The sequence below is a fragment of the Somniosus microcephalus genome, chromosome 6, assembly GCF_052327205.1.
Source record: "Somniosus microcephalus isolate GS21.2 chromosome 6, FLI_Smic_1.0, whole genome shotgun sequence".
NCBI classification, from domain to species: domain Eukaryota; kingdom Metazoa; phylum Chordata; class Chondrichthyes; order Squaliformes; family Somniosidae; genus Somniosus; species Somniosus microcephalus.
The window spans coordinates 44,472,158-44,498,539 of record NC_140992.1 but is presented as its reverse complement, the minus strand read 5'-3'; the positions used below and the strand labels follow the sequence as shown (position 1 = coordinate 44,498,539).

Genomic DNA, 26,382 nt, shown 5'->3' with positions numbered 1-26,382 from the left:
CGCCTTCAGTGACTGGTGTACAAGAACACCCAGGTCTCTCTGTACTTCCCCCTCTCCCAATCTATTGCCATTTAAATAATAATTTGCCCTCCCGTTCCTGCACCCAAGGTGGATAACTTCGCACTTGTCCACATTATAGTGCATCTGCCATTTATCCGCCCAATCGCCCAGTCTGTCCAAATCGCTCTGGAGCTTCCTGGTCTCTTCCTCTGAGCCCACCCCCCCTCCTAGTTTAGTGTCGTCTGCAAATTTGGAAATGCTGCATCCGACTCCCTGATCCAGGTCATTAATGTAAATTGTGAACAGCTGGGGGCCCAGGACAGATCCCTGTGGTACCCCACTTGTTACTGCCTGCCATTCAGAAAATGAGCCGTTTATTCCAACTCTCTGTTTTCTATCTGACAGCCAGTTCCCTATCCACGCCAAAACTTTCCCCTTTATCCCATGAGCCTCAATTTTCCATGCTAATCTTTTATGTGGGACCTTATCGAAGGCCTTTTGGAAGTCCAGGTACACCACATCTACTGGCTCTCCCCCATCTATTCTACCAGTTACTCCCTCAAAAAATTCCAATAGATTAGTCAAGCACGATTTACCCTTTGTAAATCCATGTTGACTCTGTCCTATCCTGTCCCCATTTGCTAAGTGCTCCGCTATTTCATCCTTAATGATGGACTCCAGCATTTTGCCCACAACTGATGTAAGGCTTACAGGTCTGTAATTACCTGCTTTTTCCCTACCCCCCTTTTTGAATAGTGGGGTAACGTTAGCTACCCTCCAATCCATCGGTACTGTTCCCGAGTCTAATGAATTCTGAAAAATCATCCTTAGTGCATCCGCTATCTCTAGGGCCACCTCCTTCAGTACCCTAGGATGCATGTTATCAGGCCCTGGGGATTTGTCCACCTTCAATCCCTTTAGCTTCCTTAACACCATATCCTTAGAGATATTGATTTGCGTCAGTTCCTCCTTTGCCAATGTCCCTATTTTTCCCGATATCCCAGGGAGGTTTTTTGTGTCTTCCTTCGTAAAGACTGACCCAAAGTATGCATTTAGTTGATCTGCCATTTCCTTATTTCCCATTATATATTCCCCCGTATCTGACTGCAATGGACCAACTTTGGTTTTCACCAGTCTTTTCCTTTTGATATACTTATAAAAGCTTTTGGAGTTAGTTTTTATATTTTCCGCCAGCTTGTTTTCGTAAGCTATTTTGCCCCTCTTGATTATGCCCTTTGCCCTCCTTTGCTCTATCTTAAACTGTTCCCAATCTTCCGCTCTGGCGCTTTTTTTGGCTATTTTATACGCCCTATCTTTGGATTTTATGCTGTCTCTAATTTCCCCTGTTATCCACGGTTGAGTCACCTTTTTAGATTTCCTTTTATGCCAGATTGGTATAAACAATTTTTGCAATTTTGTCATTCTATCTTTAAATGTTTGCCATTGTTTATCTACCTCCAGTCCTCCCAGGAACGTTGTCCACTCAGACCTACTCAGTTCCCGTCTCATGGCATCATAATTCCCCTTGTTTAAATTCAGGACCTTAGTCTCTGAGTCAATTTCTTCGCTCTCCATTTCGAGTGAGAAATCGATCATGTTATGATCGCTCTGACCCAAGGGTCCCCGTACAACAAGATTACTGATTAGTCCCTTCTCATTGCACAGTACCCAGTCCAATATAGCCTGTTCCCGAGTTGGTTCCTCGACATATTGATCCAGATAACCATCCCTCAAACACTCAAGGAATTCCTCCTCCTCATTATTTTTACTGATTAGGCTAGTCCAATCTATATGTAAGTTAAAGTCACCTATGATGACAGCTGTGCTCTTATTGCACGCTTCTCTAATTTCCCTCGTGATGCCCTCCCTAACCTCTATTTTACTATTTGGAGGCCTATATACCACTCCTATTAATGTTTTTCGCCCCTCGCTATTTCTTAGCTCCACCCATATAGATTCTGTATTAACTGAGTTAATATCCTTCCTTTCAATTGCATTTATCCCCTCAAAGAACTCCAGCAAATTTGTCAAACATGACTTCACCTTCATAAAACCATGCTGACTTTGTCCTATTAAATTATGATTATCCAAATGTCCTGTTACTGTCTCCTTAATAATGGACTCCAAAATTTTACCTACCACAGATGTTAGGCTAACCGGTCTATAGTTTCCAGCCTTCTGTCTACTGCCCTTTTTAAATAAGGGTGTTACATTAGCAGTTTTCCAGTCTGCCGGGATCTTTGCCGAGTCCAGGGAGTTTTGGAAAATTATTACCAATGCATCCACAATCCCTACCGCCACTTCCCTCAAGACCCTAGGATGTAAGCCATCAGGTCCAGGTGATTTATCCGCCTTGAGTCCCATTATTTTACCGAGTACCACTTCCTTAGTGATTTTGATCGTGTTTAGCTCCTCCCCCCCCCCCTTTAGCCCCCTGTTTGTCCAGTGTTGGGATATTCTTAGTGTCTTCTACTGTAAAGACTGATATAAAATATTCATTCAGTGTTTTTGCCATCTCCATATTTCCCACCATTAATTTCCCGGTCTCATCCTCTAAGGGACCAACATTTACTTTAGCCACCCTTTTTCTTTTTATATAACTATAAAAACTCTTACTATCTGTTTTTATATTTTTTGCTAATTTACTTTCATAATCTATCTTCCCTTTCTTAATCAATCTTTTTGTTATTTTTTGCTGTCTTTTAAAGTTTTCCCAATCCTCTATCCTCCCACTAGATTTGGCTACCTTATATGCCCTTGTTTTTAGTCGAATACTATCCTTAATTTCTTTACTTAGCCACGGATGGCTGTCTTTTCTTTCACACCCTTTTCTTCTCCGTGGAATATATATTTTTTTTGGAAGTTGTAAAATAACTCCTTAAATGTACACCACTGATCATGTATCGTCTTACCCTTTAATCTATTTTCCCAATCCACTCTACTCAATTCCGCTCTCAAACCTTCAGTGTCTCCTTTATTCAAGCTTAGCACGCTTGTTTGAGATCCAACCTTCTCACCCTCTAATTGAATATGGAATTCAACCATGTTATGGTCACTCATTCCAAGGGGATCCTTTACTAGGACATTTTAAATTAATCCCATCTCGTTACACAGGACCAGATCTAAGGTTGCTTGCCCCCTGGTCGGTTCAGTTACATACTGCTCAAGAAACCCATCCCTAATACACCCAATGAACTCATCCTAAAGGCAGCCCTGCCCAATTTGATTTGTCCAATTAATATGATAGTTAAAATCCCCCATAATTATAGATGTTCCCTTATTACAAGCCTCAACTATTTCCTGATTGATACTCCGTCCAACAGAGTTGCCACTGTTCGGAGGCCTATAGACTACGCCCACTAGTGTTTTTTTCCCCTTATTATTCCTTACCTCCACCCAAACTGTTTCATTATCCTGATCTTTTGACCCAATATCATTTCTCTGTATTACAGTGATTCCTTCCTTTATTAACATAGCCACCCCACCTCCCCTTCCTTCCTGCCTGTCCTTCCTGATCGTTAAATAACCTGGTATGTTTAATTCCCAGGCATTGTCACCCTGCAGCCATGTTTCTGTAATGGCCACAAGATCATACCCATATATAGTTATTTGTGCCATTAACTCGTCTATTTTGTTACGAATGCTACGTGCATTCAGATAGAGAACTTTCAAAGATGTTTTGTGACACTTAGTTCCTGCTTTTGCCCTTTTTATTACTTTACCTTTTACTCCATACCTTCTGCCCCTTCCTGACACGCTCTGGTTTTTAATTTCCCCACTGCTACCTAAGTCTATGACCTTCTCTATTGTCATTTTTATTACTTGCTCTCTAGGAACCTCCCCGCCCCCCCCCCCCCCCCCCCCAACTAGTTAGTTTAAAGCCCTCTCTACAGCCCTAGTTATATGATCCGCCAGGACTCTAGTCCCAGCACTGGCCAAGTGAAGCCCGTCCCAACGGAACAGCTCCCTCCTGCCCCAGTACTGGTGCCAGTGTCCCAGGAAGCAAAACCCATTTCTCCCACACCAGTCTTTGAGCCACGCATTTAACTCTCTAATTTTATTTGTCCTAGCCAAATTCGCTCGTGACTCAGGTAATCAGAGATTATTACCCTTGTGGTTCTGCTTTTTAATTTGGCCCCTAGCTGCTCAAACTCCCTCAGCAGAACCTCCTTCCTTGTCCTATCTATGTCATTGGTACCAACATGGACCACGACAACTGGATCCTCCCCCTCCCACTCCAAGTTTCTCTCCAGCCCAGAGGAGATGTCCTTAACCCTGGCACCGGGCAGGCAACACAGCCTTCGGGACTCTCGCTCTCGGCTGCAAAGAACTCTATCTATCCCCCTAACGATACTATCCCCTACCACTACAACATTTCTTTTAACTTTCCCCCCCCCCCCCCCCCCCCCACTTGAATGGCCCCCCGCTCCACGGTGCTGTGGCCAGGTTGCTCATTCTCCCTGCAGTCCCTGTTCCCATCCTCACAGGGAGTAAGAGCCTCGAACCTGTTGGACAAATGCAAGGGCTGCGGCTCCTCCAACACTACCTCCTGGATCCCTGTACCTGCCTCACTTCTAGTCACACCATCCTGACCCTGGCCACGGACTACATCTGAATTAATTAATCTAATTGGTGTGAATACCTCGTGATACACCGAGTCCAGGTAACTCTCCCCCTCCCTGATGTGTCTCAGTGTTTGAAGCTCGGACTCCAGCTCTTCAACACGGAGCCGGAATTCCTCGAGCAGCCAACACTTACTGCAAATGTGATCACCGTGAGCATCAATGGTGTCCACCAGCTCCCACATGTTGCAGCAGCAACACATCACCTGATCTCCCATTCTATGTCATTAATTAAATTTATTAATATTATTCTTAAATACCCTCTGCCCCGATTCTAGATGGTGAATATCACACCTTAGAAACTATAAACCAAAGAGATTTAACCAGCGAAGATTCACCAGGCTGACACATGGGATGGCAGGAATGACGTACGAGGAGAGATTGTGTCAATTGGGCTTATACTCACTGGAGTTTAGAAGATTGAGAGGGGATCTCATCGAAACCTATAAAATTCTGTCAGGTCTGGACAGACTAGATGCAGAAAGGATATTTCTGATGGCCGGGGAGTCCAGAACCAGGGGTCATAGTCTAAGGATAAGGGGTAAGCCATTTAGGACTGAAATGAGGAGGAATTTCTTCACCCAGAGTGGTGAACCTGTGGAATTCTCTGCCACAGAGGGCGGTGGAGGCCAGTTCATTAAATATATTCAAGAAAGAGTTGGATATATTTCTTAAGGCTAAAGGGATATGGGGAGAAGGCAGGGACAGGGTACTGAATTTGGATGATCAGCCATGATCTCATTGAATGGCGGAGCAGGCTCGAAGGGCCGAATGGCCTACTCCTGCTCCTAGTTTCTATGTTTGTATACCATCAAGTCCAGGTGCAGAGCTCGATCGAAGATGGAAACTAGTCATGTAGTGAAGTGCTAGTCAGCATAAAAAAGATTTGAAATGCAGAAGTTTATAACAATAAAAATTGTATTTAAACAGTACCTTTAACATAGAAAAAATACTTTTTTATGGCCTCATTGGTTCCATATTGAGGTAATGCTTTCTCTACTAGATTCTCTTAAACAATAGTTTAAGATAGCTCCAGATAGCTCATTACTAATGCATTACACTGGTACCAGAGAAATTGTCCAGTGGAGTACTGTTGATTGTGGTTATTTCTACTGAGTTTTATATGGGTGTTAATTTTAGGAATTCAGACTTATTCGCTGTATTCCATGCTTCCAACAAATCATGCAAACATCTGCATGTTACATGCTCAGTGACTTGAGACTTCTGAATTTGTTGCACGAGAAAATGTCCATGGATGGTAGGATTTAATTTTGGTTAAGATAAAGGTAGTCTGACTCAAATGTTAGTGTATTTTTGATTTAGGTATTTAAACGTCTGTTAATCTAATGTATGTAGTTGAAAGTTTGTCTTTTGGTATCTTTTTTGTTTTTCCAGGCTTTTACCGTGGTGACAGTTTTCAATGCTATGACATTTTCTCTTAAAGTCACTCCATTTTCTGTGAAATCGCTTTCTGAGGCATCTGTATCTGTGGATAGATTCAAGGTAAGGTGTTCAAAAAGTTTGCATTTTGAAATCATTTAAATGAAAGTTTTACCTTTTTAAAGTACCCTTTATATTATCTGAATTTTGGTCTTCGAATAACTGGCCCAATGGAAATATACATCAATAATTACTTTGCTATTTAAATGTGAAAGCTAAAATTAATAAAAATTAAGTGTTGGTTGAAGTGACTGTCAATAAGGCAGAATCAATTTAGAATATAAACATTACAACCCTCAACAAGGCAAAGTTTTTTGGTAAACAATTACCCTCTTTTTATTCAACATTAAGATTTGGACTTGTACACTTTCAGAATTGAACCTTACTTGCATGTAATGTGGGCCATTACTGTAAATAGTCTTCCACAGCGACGCTCACTTAAAATGGCACCGTTGATGAATAGCTTTAATATCCAAGATGTTCCTGGATTAGAGTTGAATATGAAAGCAATGTTCTTTTCTGGTGAGGGGTAGGAGATGGAGTGCTGAAGGTTTATTTATTTCAATGGCTTACTATTTCATCTCTACAAAACATTTCAACTGGGGAATTTTGACGAGAATTTATTCTTCTGAGAAGCAGACGCATTTACAAATACCACTACTAAAATTGCAGCTTCATGTTTTAATGTGTGTCACTTTTATATATAAAAAAAAAAAAAATCCCTGTTCCATATTCTGTTGTATTTGTATCCATTTTTAGAAAACTTGTGTTTCTCTTCTGGTCAACAGGATGGGTTTCATGTTGCTACACAAACCTCTTGGGTCTCTTGAGACACCTAGATGATAGCTTCATAGTGCAATGTGTCTAATTTATTTGTTTCCTGATTGCTTGAAGTATTCTGTTACGAAGTTAATTCCCCTAAATCAATGTATAAACAGATAATATTTTCAATTAAGCAACAATGTTTGGCACAAATGCACAATCTTCAACACCTATTAATCTAAACTTGGAATAATTCTGGAATCAATTCCTACAATTAAAAAAAAAAAAAAGTTTCTTTTAAAAAGGAGCTTATCTGTTGAGAAGCAGGGTTGAGGGTTCTAGTGATATATAAACACTGATTATTTTTCTTCCCATGGGGAAGTTGGGGAAGGAAATGAATGCCTCTTAAAGTAGGAGATCAAAAGTGATGTGGAATAATCATACATAGATTCTAAATACAGCAGGCTTGAATGGCCTTAACTCTCCAGATTTTCAAATGTCCTTTAGGAGATATTGACTGTTTATTTTTAAGAACTTGGCCACATTCTCTCAAATGGGTTAAATTTGTCTCACCTATTAAGTTCCTTTAATAACTACAGTCAAGAAAAGGAAACCTGGCACATCAGTACCAGTTGTCTGCTTTTTTGCAATAATTTTCTGCTAACTACTCTGCATTAAACTAATGTTGATTTGGTGCACACCTATGTCTTGCTTTTTATTAATAGTCATGGTAATCTTGCTGTTTTGAAAAATTTATAAAATAATTGTTTTGAGTACCCTATTCAAGAATTTAAAGTTCAACTGATCTGAAGTTTGGTGCTTGCTAGTTTTTCATTAACGGAGAGAGGAGAGGAATCTGTAAGTGCATCACAAGTAACTTTTTACAATACTAATTGCATTATCTGGTTTCTGCACTGATGATGTGAATTAGATTTTTTTTCCAATGTTGAGGATAAATTTGAAACATTGGGTGCAAAAAATGTTCTACAGCATTTGGCAAGCAGATATTATGGCAGCATACTTTATTTTCAGCACCAATTGGATCAGAATCTATGTTTAAAGTTTTTCCTGCGCGATCCAGGTCAATTTGAAGTGCGATGAACTGTTGGATGGTCTAACATGCTGCATCCAATTTTTGTAAGAATACCGCAGTAATAGAATACTAATTGGACCTTGCAATTTGTGTTTCTGTACAATGTTTGGCACAGTTGTACAATCTTTAACACCTATTAATCTAAACTTGGAATAATTCTGGAATCAATTCAATTTGAGGGTGAGAAAGCTAGGTCTCAAACTAGTGTCCTGAACTTAAACAAAGGTAATTACAAAGGTATGAAGGCAGACTTGGTTAAAGTAGACTGGGAAAATATATTACAGGGTAAGACTGTAGAAAAGCAGTGGCAAACATTTAAGGAGATATTTCATAACTCTCAGCAAAGATATATTCCAGTCAGAAAGAAAGACTCTAAGAGAAGGATGAACCATCCGTGGCTAACTAAGAAAGTAAAAGATGGTATCAAATTGAAAACAAAAGCATACAATGTTGCGAAGAATAGTGAAAGGCCAGAGGATTGGGAAATTTTTAAAAACCAGCAAAGGACGACTAAAAAAAATGATAGAGAAGATAGCTTATGACCGTAAGCTGGCAAGAAATATAAAAACACAGTAAGAGCTTCTACAGGTATATAAAAAGGAAGAGAGTAGCTAAAGTAAACGTTGATCCCTTAGAGAATGAGTCTGGGGAATTAATAATGGGAAACGGAAATGGCAGAGACTTTGAACAAATATTTTGTTTATGGACAGTAGAAGATACTAAAAGCATCCCAATAATGGATAATCAAGGGGCTATTGGGCTGGGGGGGAACTTAAAACAATTACTAGAGAGAAAGTACTAGGCAGACTAATGGGACTAAAGGTAGACAAGTCCCCTGGACCCGATGGCCTGCATCATAGAGTCTTAAAAGTGGTGGCTGCAGAGATAGTGGATGCATTGGTTGTAATCTACCAAAATTCCCTGGATTCTGGAGAGGTCCCAGCGGACTGGAAAATCACAAATGTAACGCCCCTATTTAAGAAAGAAGGGAGACAGAAAGCAGGCAACTATCGACCAGTTAGCCTAACATCTGTCATTGTTAGGCTGGGGTCCATCATTTAAGGAAGTGGTCGCAGGACATTTAGAAAATCATAGCATAGTCAAGCAGAGTCGGCATGGTTTTATGAAAGGGAAATCATGTTTGACAAATTTGCTGGAGTTCTTTGAGGATGTAACGAGCAGGATGGATAAAGGGGAACCAGTAGATGTCATGTATTTGGATTTCCAGAAGGCATTCGATTAGGTGCCATGTAAAAGGTTACTACACAAGAGAAGAGCTCATGGGGTTAGCATGGATAGAGGATTGGCTAACTGACAGAAAACAGTCGGGATAAATGGGTCATTTTCAGGTTGGCAAACTGTAACTAGTGGGGTGCCGCAGGGATCAGTGCTGGGGCCTCAACTATTTACAATCTATATTAATGACGTGGATGAAATGTAATGTAGCCAAATTTGCTGCTGATACAAAGATAGGTGGGAAAGCAAATTATGTGAAGGACGCAAAGAACCTCCAAAGGGATATAGTGAGTAGGCAAAAATCTGGCAGATGGTGTTTAAATGTGGGAAAATGAGGTTATCCACTTTGGTAGGAAAAATAAAAAAGCAAATTATTATTTAAATGGAGAGAGATTACAAAATGCTGAGGTACAGAGGGATCTGGGGGTCCTTGTACATGAATCACAAAAAGTTAACATGCAGGTACAGCAAGTAATTAGGAAGGCAAATAGAATGTTGGCCTTTATTGCAACGAGAATGGAGTATAAAAGTAGGGAAGTCCTGTTGCAACTGTACAGGGCGTTGGTGAGACCACACCTGGAGTGCGGCGTACAGTTTTGGTCGTCTTATTTAAGGAAGGATATACTTGCATTGGAGGCAGTTCAGAGAAGGTTCATGAGGTTGAAGGGGTTGTCTTAAGAAGAAAGGGTGAGCAGGTTGGGCTTATACTCATTGGAGTTTAGAAGAATGAGAGGGGATCTTATTGAAACATAAGATTCTGAAGGGGCTTGACAGGGTAGATGCAGAGAGGATGTTTCCCCTCGTGGGGGAATCTAGAACTAGGGGGCATAATTTCATAATAAGGGGCACCCTTTTAAATTGGAAAGGAGGAGGAATTTCTCCTGTTAGAAGGTTGTGAATCTTTGGAATTCTCTTCCCCAGAGAGCTGTGGAGGCTGGGTCATTGAATATATTTAAGGTGGAGATAGACAGATTTTTGAATGGTAAGGGAGTCGAGGGTTACGGGGAGCAGGCAGGGAAGTGGAGTTGAGGCCAAGATCAGATCAGCCATGATCTTATTAAATGGTGGAGCAGGCTTGAGGGGCCAAATGACCTACTCCTGCTCCTACGTCTTATGTTCTTATGGTTTTATGTAATTCCTACAATTTAAAAAAAAAAAAAAAATGTTTCTTTTAAAAAGGAGCTTATCTGTTGAGAAACAGGATTGAGGGTTCTAGTGATATATAAACACTGATTATTTTTCTTCCCATGGGGAAGTTGGGGAAGGAAATGAATGCCTCTTAAAGTAGAAGATCAAAAGTGATGTGGAATAATCATACATAGATTCTAAATACAGCAGGCTTGAATGGCTTTAACTCTCAGGATTTTCAAATGTCCTTTAGGAGATAGATGTCACAGTTCAATTAAACCATGTTTTGTCCTATAGTACCGGTTATTTTTCAGTGTTTGTTGAAATCTACCATTGGGTGCATTGCAAGTGCTCCAAACTGCATAAACTTTCCAGATGTCAATTTTCCTGTTAGCAAAATGTTTGTTCTGTTTCTAGAATAGAATAAGTAACTTGTGAAGAAGCTGAGACCACAAACCCTTCTATCCAAGAAAGCAATTGAAATCACTCTTGTTTGTTACTTCTGTTTGTGATTTCATGATCTTGAGTAGTTCTGTGTTCTGAAGCTGGTCAGTCAGGTAGTCTCCGCTACATCCTGTGGTTATGTTAAATGACTGTGTTCTAATCCTGAAAAATGAATGCTAACTTTGTGCAGAATAGACACTGCTATTTAAATACTAAGCTTTAAGCGTGAGAAAGCAGCCTAATGGATTTTGGTCATATGTTGACTTGGATTGCATTAATAATGCTGTATGATGTGCACCTTTAACAATACCAATAGTTTTCCCAGTCTGCTACTGACTCGAAGGTTTAAAAGCCTTTGTGGTTGGTATGTATAATGGTACAATAAGTTTTTTTGCAGACCTATGCAAGGTACCCAAACTGGTCCCAGTCATTACAGTGACTTGTGTAGGACAGTGTACTGTAATTTATCTCCTTACAATTCAAAAACCTAATTTTATTTATTAGGTTCAATTTTAATCTTGGCCATAATAACTGCAACAAAATGTAAACATTTTACGAAACTTCTAACTTTGGGACATTGGTTGTTTTCGAACTTCTGTGTTATTTTTAATGATGTAATGTGAGCTGCTGCTGCCAGTGTAACTACTCCAGCGAGTTGTCAGCTTGTGAAGGGCTAAGAATTATGTCAAGGATAAACAAAGTACTGTTCAACGCTAATATTAAAAGCTTTATGCAGGCAAATTCCAGAAACTTGCTACCATTCCAGATTTCAGCAGCACATAATTGTTTCAATTGGGTGATTTGGCAGAACTTAAATATTGCAAAATAGGTTGTTAGCTCAAAGCTGAGTCAGTGCCTCTGGTTGAGGTATTTTGTTTTAGTACAGCTGGAGCATGAAAGTGAAGGCTAACGAATTATACCTGTACTACAGCTCACTACTTTATTCACCTCTGCCAAATTGGTTTTATAGTTAATAATAAGAAAAATGTCCTTCCTTACATTTCTGCTTGTGTATGACATTTGATGCCTACAAACAAGTAACGGGAGTGAAGTTCCTCACCATCTCACCTGAACAAGAGTGGAAACAATGGTTCTTCTCACTTGGGATTTGCTTATGGGGACTGAATAAGAATACGGGCTCTTGTTTACTACCGATATAAATGTCTTGGTCACTGTGGAATTCTATGTTCAGAACAGTGAAAATCCCATACTACCATGCAAAAGAAAAAGGAATTTGATTGATTCAGTCACCTGTAAATCAGTGGCCTGATAATACATACACTGAAAACAAAGACTAAGGATGGCTTGTGAGTTGAATGGAAATACCACAATAGTGGGGTAGGAGCTGTTTTTCAGTTGCTATTGAGCCATATTATTGGGCAGAGCAGAGAGTTTTGCTCTGCATCTGACATAGTGCTCTGAGTTGACACTGGGTATTAAGTGAAAGTGTTCCATTACACAGCACTGAGATCCTGCACCTTGAGCACATTTACACAAAAATATTTTAAAAATCAACATATTTGCTAACAATTCACTCTTTATATTTTTTTTGTTTTCTTTTATGAGCAGAGCTTCTAATGCATTTTAAGTGCAAGTTATTCTAGTGATATTATGAAAAAGTAAATCAACGTGAGCCTATTATTTTTAGTTATGTTCCATGTGCTCATATCTTGCCAGACTGGATTTGAGCCTGGAGTTAGTTGCTACTAATGAGCTATATTTGCTCTTCAGCAGCTCCTCCTTTAGCCTGCTGCTGTGTATTGCTGCCTGTGCCATTGGCTTATCTTCCATTGACCAGATGTCATAACTTTACACCTCTTCAACCTGTTCAGAGTTTATTTCTAATGGAAGAGTTTCACATCATAAGAAAAAAGCCAGAAAGTTCTCAAACCGCCATAGAGCTGAAAAACGCTACTCTGGCTTGGGACTGCCCAAACTCCAGTACTCAGTCTTCACCCAAGATGACCCCCAAGCTGAAAAAAGACCAGCGAGAATCCAAAGTGAAGAAAGAGAAAAAGAAAATACAACAAAGTGTGCAAAATGGTCAGCTAACTGAGCAGAATGGACATCTTCTAATAGACAGTGATGAACAGCCCAGTCCAGATGAGAATAAGGGGATTTCTTTGACCAATCCCAGACTACAGAGGACTCTATACAATATCAACCTTTGCATAGAGAAGGTAAGAAAAAAGAATCCAGAGGTGGTTTAGTTGTCACAGGAAATGATGAGAATTTATAGTAGATAGTTAAAGTAAGTTTTATTTTTAAATGTATAATTTAGTTACGTAAATTACAAGGTATTGCAGTCTAATTCACTGATTAGTGAGAAGTTCTTTGGATGCTGGAAATTCTAATTTCATGTTAAAGAAAATTAGTTTTCAAACCTATGCCTACAATCAACATTACCTAAAGTACTAAGAATTGATTGATATAATTTCTGACAGGAAAAGCTTGTCGGAATCTGTGGCAGTGTGGGAACTGGCAAAACGTCCTTGATTTCTGCTGTTTTGGGACAGGTGATGTATCTTAAAGTTTTGAAAGTCTATAAAATATTTGCAGTGTATCCAGTAGTCATGTTGAGGTGCATTTTTAAACCTGTTTTTGGACTAAACTTACAAAATTGTAGATAATCTCTTAAAGAAAATTTAAATACTGTGGTGGCTCTGGAGGTCATTGGGTTATGTCAGAACAAGTTAACCTTGCCTTGTACAGAACAATAGTGAGGCCAAATCTTGAGAGTGGTTTGCAGTTTTGGTTGTTCTACTTCAAAAAGGATATTGGTGCATTAGAAATAGTTCAAAAGAGTGGACAGGATTATGCCCGCTAAGTAATGAAGAAAGTTGAACTGTCTAAAATTGTTTTTTCTGGAGAAAAGACGAAGGGGAGACATTTTAAAAATCATGAAAGATAACTGAGCACAAATCATAAACAAGCAATTTAATTTGGACAATAGGATAGAATTACAGGATTGACTGGTGTTGAAAGCAGATTCAGTAGTAACTTTCAAAAGGGAATTGGATAGATACATGGAAAAGGAAAAAATTGCAAGGCTATGGGGAAAGAGCAGGGGAGTGGGACCAACTGGATAGCTCTTTCAAAGAGCCGGTACAGGCATGATTGGTTGAATGGCTGCCTCCTGTGCTCTATGATTCTAAATACTGTACAAAAGTCACACGCCTTGAGCATAGTTGGAGATTAGAAAAAAGCTTTTGGCCCCAAATCATAGTATTTGTATGGAACAATCTCTGAGACTCTTGAATCAATTGATAACTTTAAAAGGGTAATGGATAATTGTTTGTTAAGAAATTGTCTTCTGGATTAAAGAATTATGAACAGCATTCCTTGACTTTTCTTTCAGGGTGGAAGGTGAAGGACTTTTTTTCTTTTTGTTCCATTTTAAAATCAGCAAAATCTTGTTTCACTCATTTGGTTCTTCCTTCAAAGTTGTTTGTTAAATATCTTTGTAGTAAAAAATCTCATCTTTCCAACCACTGCAACAAATATGCTCCCTCAGCAATGTCTTGATCTTGCTTGCAGGCTAACTGCCACCAGCAAGGCTTCCACTTCCAGTAAGAAGTTAATATTAGGCTCACCTGACAGTTCAAACAATGATGTCAATGAATAGCTGAACTGTAGGGATCAGGAACGTCCTGTGGTTTGGTCTCCAGTTCTACTGAGTTAGCTGATCTCAACTGGGGCGATGGTAGAGGAGCTGCAGTTAGGGTTCCCACACTTGATTGCTACCCAGCAACTTCTGCTGGAAGTGCATGGGGTTGTTTTTTTAATGTTCTTGAATTGCATAGAATGTTCACGATGTCCCACTTTAAATCTTTGAATTAAGCAAGTGCAAAAATGCTTTGGAACTGCGGTGCGGTGCCAGGTAGTTGCACTTCCTTTTGGTGGTTGGTGTGAATGGCATAGATGAAAGCACGGAAGCAGAGCTTCCTCTGTCCCCGAGAGCAGGGGATGTGGTAACTGTGGAATGGGACAAGAAACCCAGAGGAGAGAGAAGTGAATGGAAGGGGTTGTGTAAGTTCGAAGGTGTATACTTTTATACTCCTCCCCTGCCCCCAGCCCAAAGAAAACCTGCATTTTCATTGCTTATTCCAGATGACCCTGATGGAAGGAAGTATTGCAGTTGATGGAGATTTTGCTTATGTGGCCCAACAAGCATGGATTCGAAGTGCCACTGTTAGAGAGAATATTCTGTTTAACAAAGCGTACAATGAAGAAAGGTAAGAATTTAGGAATTGCTAAGGAAATTGTTGGTAAAATATGCAAATATTCCAAGTACTATGTTGTGGTAAACCACTGTTTGTATTCCACTGTGTACATGCCTGGACATGCCTCGGCTGACTCCTCCCACAAGTCCTAGTATAAAGGTGACTGCTCCCCAGCCCCTTTGTATTCTGGACCGGTCGACCACTCGAGGCAGACCTTCATTCTTTTGTTAATAAAAGCCTTTAGTTACTCTCTTAACTCTCAGTCTTTTATGAGTAATTGATAGCGCATCACTATGTTGTCAACGGGTTACTTGGACAAAGGGAAAAATGTGCAGCAAACTTAACAACATAATCGGCTGATACGGCGCTCATTTGGATGGCACTGGATTTTATGAAGTAGTCAGTACTAATCATAAGGTACTGTTTAAGCTTGACGCCAAGACTTGAACATTGTTACTGGGAAGAGTTTTTATAGTTGTAAGTGTAGTGTATGTACCCGTCTACCTTTAAGGAAACTATTGTATGTAACCGTTCACCTTTAAGAGAACTACTTTAGGTGTGGCACTACTTGTTTGGCTTCTGTATACTGTAATACTGACAGTGACCACACCAGTATATAAGCGTTGTGGTAGGATTCCTTGGGCAGATTCGCCCTGACCTTCGAATAGTAAAGTCCTGTTTGTTTGTTACTCCTGAAGTCTGTGTCGTTATTAACTGCACAACCCACAGACTTTACAGTAAGTAAAATATGTTACATAAGTAAATTTGTGCATTCATTTTCCTTTCAAATAGAAAAGGGTAGAAGGACTAGAAGTATCAATAATACGCAATAAAATGTTTGGGTGGGATGCTGAATTTATATTGCTTAGTTTGTAAAAATTCTCCATCCATCCAGAACCTTTGTCTTGCTCCAGTCTACTGGAGGCAAATGTGGTTCAGGCTTTATATATGGGGCATTGAATGTAAAAGGTAGTGATGCTGAATTTGTGGAAGATATTGGTTGGATCACAGTTGGAAAATTGCATCCAGTTCTGGGTAGCCCTTCAGAGGGAAGATATTAGAGCCATGGAAAGGGGACAGAGCAGATTCACCAGTTTGATGGGAGGAATGAGTGGTTACTGTTTTGTAAACAGACTTGGAAAATTTATGGCTTCTTTTCACTGGGAGAGAGAAAGTTAAGGGGGATCAAATAGAGGTTTTCAAAATCATGAAGGGTTTGATTGAATGTTTGTTTTCATTAGTTAGCAAATCATTACTGCAGAGACATTGGGTGAGCTTTTGAATCAGTGAAAATGAGAATATTTGTGCGCTAAAGGAGGATCTGTTAGCGATAACTGCAGAAAAGCAATTGATTCTTAAAAGATTATAGAACACTAAAACGGCCCTAATCAATGTCACAGATGACATCCAATGTGACTGATGTGATAAACGATTCCTGCTCATCCTTCTCAACCTGTCTGCAGCCTTTGAAACTGTTGACCACATCATCCTCCTCCAACACCTCTCCTCCATTGTCCATCTGGGTGATGCTGCCTTTGCCTGGTTCCATTCCTATCTAGCCAGTCATAGCCAGAGAATCTCTTGCAATGGCTTATCATCCCGCTCCAGCACCATTAGCTTTGAAGTCACCTAAGGATCTCTCCTTAGTGTCCTTCTATTTCTCATCTGCATGCTGCCCCTCAACTCTATCATCTGATAACACCCCAGATTCCACATGTATGCTGACATGTACCTGACCACCATTTCTCTTGACCCCGCCACTGCCTCTGATTTGTCACGCTGCTTATCTGACATCCAGTATTGGATGAGCAGATATTTCCTCCAATTAAATACTGGGAAGACCAAAGTCATTATCTTTGATCCCCGACACAAACTCCATTCCCTAGCCTCTGACTCCATCCCGCTCCCTGGCCACTGGCTGGACTGGACTGTTAATAACCTTAGCATTCTATTTGACCCTGAGCCGAGCTTCCGACCTCTCATTCTCTCCATTATCAAAACCACCGACTTCCACCTCTGTAATATCTCCCATCTCAGCTCATCCGCTGCTGAAACCTGTATTCATGCCTTTGTACCTCCAGACTCGACTATTCGCATGCTCTCTTGGCCAGCCTCTCTCCTTTCACTCTATGTCAACTTGAGCTCATCTAAAACTCTGCTGCCCCTATCTTAACTTGCACCATCACCCATTGTTCACCCATCACCCCTGTGCTTGCTGACCCACATTGACTCCCAGTCCGGCAATGCCTTGATTTTAGAATTCCCATCCTTGTGTTCAGATCCATCCATGGCCTCACCCCTCCCTATCTCTGTAACCTCCTCCGAGATCTCTGCGCTTCTCCAATTCTGGCCTCTGACACATCCCCGATTTTCATTGCTCCACTATTTGCAGCTGTGCTTTCAACTATCTAGACCCTAAGCCCTGCAATTCCCTCCCTGACCTCTCCGCCTCTCTAGCCCTCTCTCTTCCTTTAAGTCGCTCCTTAAAACCTACCTCTTTGACCAAACTTTTGGTCACCTGTCCTAATATCTCTTTATAGATGGCAGTTTTGTCTGATTACGCTCCTGCGAAGCGCCTTTGGACATTTTTACCTCAGTACTTTAAAGGTGCTGTATATAAATGGTGGTGGTTGCAGTAGTAGTGGTTGTAGTTGCTGAGAATGAGAAGTTGCTTAGTGTAGAGTCTTGGAGTGAGGATATCTGAGAAACCTGGGATGGGGCTTTGGTCTGCAGTAGAGAAAAAGGATTATAAAGGAGAGGCAAAAGGGGTGGAACAAGATGAGGTGCTCAAAAGGAGGAGAAGGCACCAGAGGAGTAGGGGACAGACCAAGATGAAATTTGGTGATGAGGACCAACTGCCACCGTGGAGGTATGGGCGGGGCAGATGATGGAAGGTATAGCCAAGTGAGGAAGCTTCAGTAAGGAAAAAAGTGTTGTCACCTGTAAACTAAGTTTTGTCAAGGTCATGATGTCAAGGGAATCAGTCATGGATAGCGAGTGCCTTGTTCGTAAGTGAACGGACAATTTGGAGGGGGATGTGGAGAGGAGCAGTGATTGATGATCTGCTGGCAGAGCCCACGGGGTCAGCGGTGGGTTGGGTGAGTGGGACGGAAAGGACATTTGCATGATTAGTTCCAGTGGGCCTGCTGAGTGGGAAGGTTGGCGAGAGAGGAAAATGGGATAGTTGAGGTTGCTGCTTGTAAGGAGGCATTTGGGATTGGGATTTGGTGGGGGGGCAAGCTATTAAGAGGGGAGAAATGAAAGGAGGCATGACTGGGTAACAGGAGGGAGAGGAGATGGAGATAGAAACATAGAAGATAGGAGTAGGCCATTCGGCCCCTCGAGCCTGCTCCGCCATTCAATGCGATCATGGCTGATCATCCAAACTCAGTACCCTGTTCCTGCCTTCTCTCCATATCCCTTGGTGAGAGAGAAGAGCCCAAGATGGGTAAAGAGAAGAGAAAGGAAAAAAGGAGATGGAAGTAATGGGCTCAGGTCCAGAGCGGCAGCCAAAATGCACACGCGAATGGACACATGTAATGCAGGTTACATAGGCATGCCAAAGTTTAGGATGGAAATGTTCTGATTGTAAATGGAGAATAGGGAGGAGATGATGAGAGCGAATCCAAAGCTGAAGTCAGAGGTCCCATGGTGGAATGAAGTTGATGGGCGGAATGGGCTTGGAGCACCAACGAACTAATGTCCAGATTCGGAGACAAGTGTGGAGGTTGAGTGAGTCCAGGAACATTTTCGGTGAACGGTGTCGGCGGGTGCACTGCAAAAGGTTTTCCTGTGGAAATTGGAGAGCAGAGGAGGCATGGAGAATTGACAATGAGGGAGCATAGGTTGATCTAGGGGTCCAGCAGGTGAGAGTAGTGGCCTTGGTGATCAGTAATGCCCACCAACAGATCCAGTATACCAGCGGAGGGATGAATGGGGTCAACGACAATGGGTGGAATGCAGAAGAGCAAACTTCATTCGTGGAGCAGAATCCAGAGGTGGATGGGAACCAGCAAGAACAGATGAGCTATCGTGGTGTAAAGTGAAAAATTCCTGGCAGCTGGGCAGAAAACTGAGGACACAGTAACAGACCAGATAATAGAATCTAGAAGGCCCAGCAGAGAATACAGGAAACTTTCGTTTAAACGGAGGTTAAATCTCCGGAATGCTCTATCCACCGGCAAAATTCAGGAGTCGGTTCAGATAACTCTTTTTTACTTTTCGTTGCTTTTTTTCTCCATTCCTGGCTCTGCAAGCGTCTGGCTGAAGCTGTTGCTTAGCTACAGAGACGCTTGCAAGCTGCGCTGACTGTTTTGAAGCTGTTGCTAAGCAACAGGGTTTGTTGCTAGATATGGAGCTCCGAAGCTCCGTATGTTTTAACATTAGCGCTGGTTTCTCCGGCAGTGTTGATCGACCGGCACCAGCTCGGTCCCGTCAGTGCCGGATACCAGAAAGTTTCCTGTAGTTTCCTTAGAAAACAGCAGCGCCATTGGAGGTCACTATATAAGGTCCAGAAGTAGCAGAGAAATGGACTCCAGCCTTGGAGAAAGTGGATTTCTGTCCGGGACCTACACAGCAGAAAAATAAAGCTGAGACACCAGCAGTTTTGATAATGTGGCGATATGTGCTATTTGGCCAATCATAGTTTTTATTCAAATTACCTATATTTGATGTAGGCGGGGTCAGGTATTTTGATAAGCCTGTGATAGCACTATTAGAATTCTGTAACTTGGCTAGTGTTAATTATAAACTGATAGCTTTAATCAATTCAACACTGCCACCTTATATAAGCATGTAATGCAGGAATTTTAAAAAGTGCTAATTGCTATACTGAATAATGTATAGTTTAGGAATTGTTGCTTGTTCAATTGGTGCTTGTGTACTGTTAATATTTGATATGATTTGTTGATGACCTTGTTGAAGTATACTATTTAACCTATCTTTGTGAAGATCAAGAATGTATTTTGACCTGTGGCTATTTTTGACTGAAATTTATGTAATGAGTGAGATTAAATTAGCGTTCTCCTTCAACACAGATACAACAATGTGCTTGCTGCGTGCTGCCTGAGACCGGATCTTGCAATATTACCCAATGGGGATATGACCGAGGTATGAAAAGTACAAATATTTCTGTTGTAGCTACGTTGAGTGTTTAACTGCCAATTTACTTAAATGAATTATTATGGGCTGTATTTTGCAACCCCTACGGGTGCGTACGAGGTGCGCATGCGCCTGTAGGGGCCGCACAAGTGCCGGGTTTAGGCATGCGAAGCGAATGCGCTGAAACCCGGCACTTACGATCTTTCAAGAATCTTCTTGACAGATCCTCTGCATCCCTTGGAAAAGGGCCTCTGTGGGTGGAGAGTTGTGCTATTTGTTCCACTTATGCCTGCTGAAAGGCCATGGAATTCTTACGCCTGGTAAAAGAAAGCGTAAGGTTGCTTTTACCAGCATAAGAATTTTTTTTTTAAATAGAAAAATAAAACTTTATCACTCACTTATACATTAAAAACCCTGTCCAATAAGGTAAGTTTATTTTTAGCCCTGTTAAAACATATAATTTTTTTAATTAAAAAAAAATTAAAGTTTTTAAAATATTTAATGAAATGCCATTTTAATTAATTTTATATATGTAATTTAAAAATGTTTTATTTCATGTGCTCCTGTATTTTTTACGTCATCTCCATTCATACTTTTGACGGTTCCGTACAAACAGAACTGTCAAAAGTATGAATGGGGATTCCCTTCTTTCATTGGTTGGACTGGCCCACGTGACCCCAGGGGCACTTGTGAACCGCATGGGATACATGGGCCTCTACGCATTTCAACCAGGAGAGCGCCGTATCTCCCAAACCACCAGGTAAATGCGTAGAAAATTTGATGATCGGAGGCATCCGTCCGCGGGAAGCCTCCGATTACAAATTCAGGCCCATTATTATTTCATATTGTGTGAATGAAGTGTATTAATCTTTGAACAGCTTCAGCCTGCTGAGACAGCATTAAAGCATTATGGAGTGGCTTGATGCATACATGGAGAAGGAAATAGAGGGATGGGGCCCGGTTTGGAAGAATAATTAGAGTGGAATATAGACGTTGGCATAGACCTGTTGGGCCAAATGATATATTTCTGTGCTGTAGATTCTATGAACATACAAAAATATGCTAAGCTGTTCCTTTCAGGACAATTATACAATGAAAATGTATCCCCTTTAGATTATATGTTTATTTCTTTTGTCGAGGAGTAGTGATGGGTTGGGTTAGGGGCTTGAAAAAAATACCTGAGGAGAAATGAAAGGTGGCATGACTGGATAACAGGAAGGCAAGGAGACAGGAGAGAAGGGCCCAAAAGCGGTCAAGAGATGGAAAAGGAGATCGAAGTAATGGGCTCAGGTCTGGAGTGGCAACCAAATGCACATGGGAATGGACATGGAAACTCAGTGTATATAGGTATGGCCCAGTTTGGATAGTTATGTCCTGGTTGTAAATGGAAAATAGGAAGGAGACAATAAGAGAGAGTCTGAAGTTAAAGCCATAGGTCCCATGGTGGAATGAAATTAACTTTTAGTAGTCAGCTTGGAGCTTCGATGGGTGTGGTGGGCGAGTGTGTCCAGAAACTATTTGAAGGGCAGAGTATCAGTGGGAATACTGCTGGAGGTATTTCCTTAGAAAATAGAGAGCCAAAGAGGTGTGAAGAATTCAAGCATAAGCCAGCATAGGTTGATCCAGGGGTGCAGCAGTGGTGAGTAGTGGCCTCAGTAATTTAGTGGTTCACACCAACGGATCCTGTATACCCGCGGAGCGATGAATGGAGTCGGCGACAAAGGGAAGCAGGCGGAAAGCGGCATATTGAAGATCATTCCGCATTAGTAGAGCAGGCTCCAGAGTAGGAACCAGCAGAAGCAGATCAGAGCTAGCTCAGCATAGAGAGAGAAAATCCCAGAAGAGTAGCAGCTGTAGGCCTGATGTTGGAATCGAAACCGTCTCAGCCAGCGTAGGAAACGGTGGCGAAGTTGGATGTCATGATGAGGTCCAGAAGCAGTGGAGAAATGGAATTCGGCCCAGGGGAAAGTGGATTGATGTTCAGGAGCCACAGAGCAGCAAAATAAAGCTCAGAAACCAGTAGTGCACTGAAGGACAGTCATCAGCCGGTAACAGGTGTGGATAGGCTGTAGGCGAGAAGAAGTTACCTTAAAACATGAAGCGACTGGGTAGCAGAGCAGACTCCTAGCAGTCGAGTCTTACGGTTTAGTCCAGTGGACCAGTGTTCTCCTGATGGAAGACGAATACAGAACTTGGGAAGTGATATTTGAGCAGAGTTCCAGCAGTTGAAAGCAGTGGAAAACAAAGAACAAACAGGGTTAGGGGATGGGCAGTGGGCTCAGCACAAGTAACTTTGGACTTGCAGTTTGGACTAAAAATGCACCCACTATTCGTGTTAGGGGAACTTAAACAGTGGAGAAGAGGAGATTGGAGGAGAAAGGGCAAAGGATGGCAACAGATGACCAAGGACAGAGTTACAGAGCTAAGGAACCATCTTGGAAGTACTTCAAAGGTTTCTGTAGACATTTCATATCTCCCCTGAGATTAGCAAACTGAGCAAAAGTTATGTAACTGCTTTTTGGACTGACCAGCTGTGGCTCAGAATGATGTCCGGGATGGGAATCTATAGTTGTGAGGAGAGACTTGAAATACTGAGACCATTTCGCTGGAGCATGAAGGCGAAGAGGAAATTTAATAATGGTTTTTAAAATGATAAAAGGGCTTTGGTGCGATGAATAGGTAAAGACTACTTCCTCTGGTTGGTGACGAGGGGCCCTTGGTTCCAAATTGTCAAGGGAGAGAATACATTTCTTTACGCAGAGCGTTGTTAGATCATGAATGCTTTGCACTGAGTAATTGAGGCATGGACCATTGTGCATTTTGAGGGGAAAGTGGATAACTATTTGAAGTGGAGGAATATACAGGGCAGTGGGCGGTTCTAACAAAGAGCTAGCACACCCAATGGACTAAGTGACCCTCTGTGCTGTAAATGTTTACCTTGTGGAGATTCTTCACATCTTTCTATACTTTTGTTTTGCCTCTGAAGCACCTTGGGCATTGTTTCTACATTAAAGGTGCTAAATTAATGCTGGTTGTCATGACTTTTTTCTGTGCATGCTTAGTACGTTGTTTCTCTAGGATGGATGTACTCCTTTGCTTTGTGGGGACATATCTTTTGATAAATAGCCTTTGTTCAAAATGCTTATCACATAGTTGTGTTTTAAAATAAATCTTTAGTCTGCTTTGTGCATGAATATACCCTTAAGCTCAATATTTTTCTTGCCTGTTACGCAACACCCACCTGTATTATCATTTAAACTGAATGGACTCCATTACCCGTTATATATTTTTAATTCACACTTGACCTTTACAACATAATTACCCTAGAAATGATCTCGGTTCACCTTCAGTGATTTGGAGGTATCAAAGTATCTTGGTAATATTACCACTGCAACAGTACTTTTTGCATAAAAAACAACTATTAGGTGAATGAAAATCTCTTCTCGATTTCCTTACATTATAACTGTGACTGTAGTTCAAAAGTACTTAATTGGCTGTATAATGCTTTGGGACGTGCTAAAGTCATGACAGGTGCTATATAAATGCACGTTTATTCTTTCTTTCACATGTTGACTAGCAATTGACAGTCTATTAAGACAACAAAATATGTTTCAAGAAATATGACAGTACTTCATTGCTTTAAAGACATAACATAAGAAATAGGCACAGGAATAGGCCACTTGGCCCCTCGAGCCTGCTCCACCATTCAATAAGATCATGGCTGATCTTGGGCTCAAAGCCACTTCCCTGCCCGCTCCCCATAACCCTTCACTCCCTTATCTTGCAAAAATCTGTCTATCTCCACCTTAACTGTATTTAATGACCCAGCCTCCACAACTCTCTGCGGCAGAGAATTCCACAGATTTACGACCCTCTGAGAGAAGAAATTCCTCCTCATCTTAGTTCTAAAAGGGCGACGCTTTATTCTGAAACTATGCCCCCGAGTTCTAGATTTCCCCACAAGGGGAAACATCCTCTCTGCATCTACCTTGTCGAGCCCCCTCAGCATCTTATATGTTTCAATAAGATCACCTGTCATTCTTCTAAATTGCAATGAGTACAGGCCTACCCTATACTTTCAGCTTTACATCTAACTTGCAGGTTTCACCTTTTAAATGTAGCAAAATTGTAAAAGGACGAAGTACAATAAAAATCCTGCTTGTATATAGTCTACCCACCAATACAAGCGATTGAATCTGGAATGGTACCTGTTCACTCATTTGAAGCTATGGTAATGATGGAGTCTGGCTTCAAACCAGAATCCTTGTATTGCTGAATCAGCACTGAAGCCAGAATTTTACTTCTGTGGGCTGATAGCATTGCACTATTTGGTTGGCACACAGGTGGGAGAACGTGGGGCTAACTTGAGTGGAGGACAACGACAGAGGATCAGTTTGGCACGTGCTTTGTACAGCGACCGGAGTATTTACATCTTGGATGATCCACTCAGTGCACTGGATGCTCATGTAGGAAACCACATCTTTAACAATGCTATTAAAAAGCAGCTGAATCTGAAGACCGTTCTCTTTATCACCCACCAGCTCCAGGTAACTTGCATCATGGATAACGGAACTGCTGCTGTTGTTATGAAATAGTAAGAATCTTTGAAGCAGACAAACAAAATAAGAATTGATTCCTTTTCTGATTTTAATTTTATCAGTTGTATTTTCACTGAACATTGTATAGTTACACAATTTCTATCTGTTTGATAACTGACACGTGTCCAATTAATCCAGTTAGCCTGGGATGAGATTTTTTTTTATTAAGACTCCCAAGAACCAGTTCCAATTATTTTTTAGTTAACAGGGCCGTTTCCATATTAACATTCGTGACAGTGAAGAGAATGTTTTATTGTGATCACAGTTGTACAACTTATAGAAATCTCAATATTTGCAGAAGAAAGGAGACGATGGGCAAAAAGAGTCCATCTGTCGATCACCATGATGTAAATTGCCATTGATTGTTGTACTCTTAAGATATGAAGTTAAGCTTTGTATAACACAACTTCGAGTTTTCCTTCAAGTTGACAGTTGAAAATTGTATCCATGGTAAACCTTACTCTGCACCAAAATATTCAATAGTTTATAATAATTGGGGACCTCTTGAAAAAACTGATATGGGAAGGAAATCATAGTGCATAAATTTTATCTGTTGCTTCTAATTACTTCAATTGAGAGGGAATATCACCTGGTTGGCATGTACCACGGAATTAGCCTATTATTTAGTTTGATAAAGGACCGTTGTTAGTCTAGACAGATATTAGTTTCACTTTAGGGCAACCTGTCACTAAGCACTTGGATAATCGAATGGTGAAGTGCTTCTCTCTTTATCCCCTGACATGGCTGGACCCATCAGGAAAAGTTAGAGCTTGCTTAACTCGTGCAGTGGCTAATTCTTGGAACGCTAAATGTCAGGTTCTGCTCGAGACCATTTGCAGGGTGGTGACTTAGAGCATTCTGCATTATTTTACTAGGCATTGCAATCTTGCCCACAGTGACAAAAACTTGGTTGCTGTAAGCTTGCATGAAATGCAAGTCTTAAGAGCTGTATTCCAATTTTTGTATTACACTTTTTACTTCCAGTTTGTATATGGAGTTTGGAAGAATGAGGAACAATGGGAGATATAACTTACCTGAGGAAGTCTTCTTTAATGAAGTTAAACCTCAAAAAAACTGCCTCCTGATACGGCTCAAAACTATTGTAATCGAATAGTGTTTACCAATTCCATTGCTCATTGTAATGTTTGTAACTTTCATAGCTGCTTATTCTGGGTAAACTTGTAGGCTTGTTTCAGTTCAGACTGACTGCCAAAGGTGCAATTTTTTTTTGTGCGAGTGTTGAGGCATTTTTCTCCCATGTGAAGGCAAATCCTACTTTCATGTGGTGGTCAAAATTGAATTAAAGAATGAAGATGACTGAATGGAAAGTTACCTACTAATTTCATTTAAAAAAATTGATTAACTTTTAATCAGAAAAAATGAGATCTTCAAAAAAAAAAAAAAGCCTTTTGGTATAGTAATGGAACTCGGCAGGAGGGTAGGGACACTAGGCCACAATGGATAAGATGAAGCAGGAAAACCGAATATGATGACAGTTTGAAGCTGCAGGGGTGAACTTATCAATATTGCAAGCTGGTAAGTTGCTTTGTTTTTAGTTTGGCAAGGATGGAAAATAACTTGTTCGTGGCTAATTGGTGAGTGGAATTTTCTGAGTAGCGTAGTGCTGGTGGGCCTGTGCTGCAATTTATATTTGGCCATAACCAATAAAATAAAACTGTGGAACAAAATATTGGACATCGTTGGGTGTCGTCGACAATGCTATTAAGCGGCACTTA

At 40.9% G+C, this 26,382-nt stretch overlaps 1 protein-coding gene across 4 annotated transcripts in view; it reads left to right on the top strand.

Moving 5' to 3' along the window:
* abcc5 (ATP-binding cassette, sub-family C (CFTR/MRP), member 5) overlaps positions 1–26,382 on the top strand; it is a 108,854-nt gene that overhangs the window by 37,879 nt on the left and 44,593 nt on the right. For all 4 annotated transcript variants that reach the window (XM_085990118.1, XM_085990119.1, XM_085990120.1 and 1 more), the window contains 6 exons: positions 6,018–6,125; positions 12,558–12,905; positions 13,170–13,241; positions 14,836–14,960; positions 19,985–20,057; positions 24,392–24,595. In XM_085990118.1, the coding sequence (XP_085846244.1) occupies positions 6,018–6,125; positions 12,558–12,905; positions 13,170–13,241; positions 14,836–14,960; positions 19,985–20,057; positions 24,392–24,595 (930 nt within the window). The remainder of the gene's footprint in view (positions 1–6,017; positions 6,126–12,557; positions 12,906–13,169; positions 13,242–14,835; positions 14,961–19,984; positions 20,058–24,391; positions 24,596–26,382) is intronic.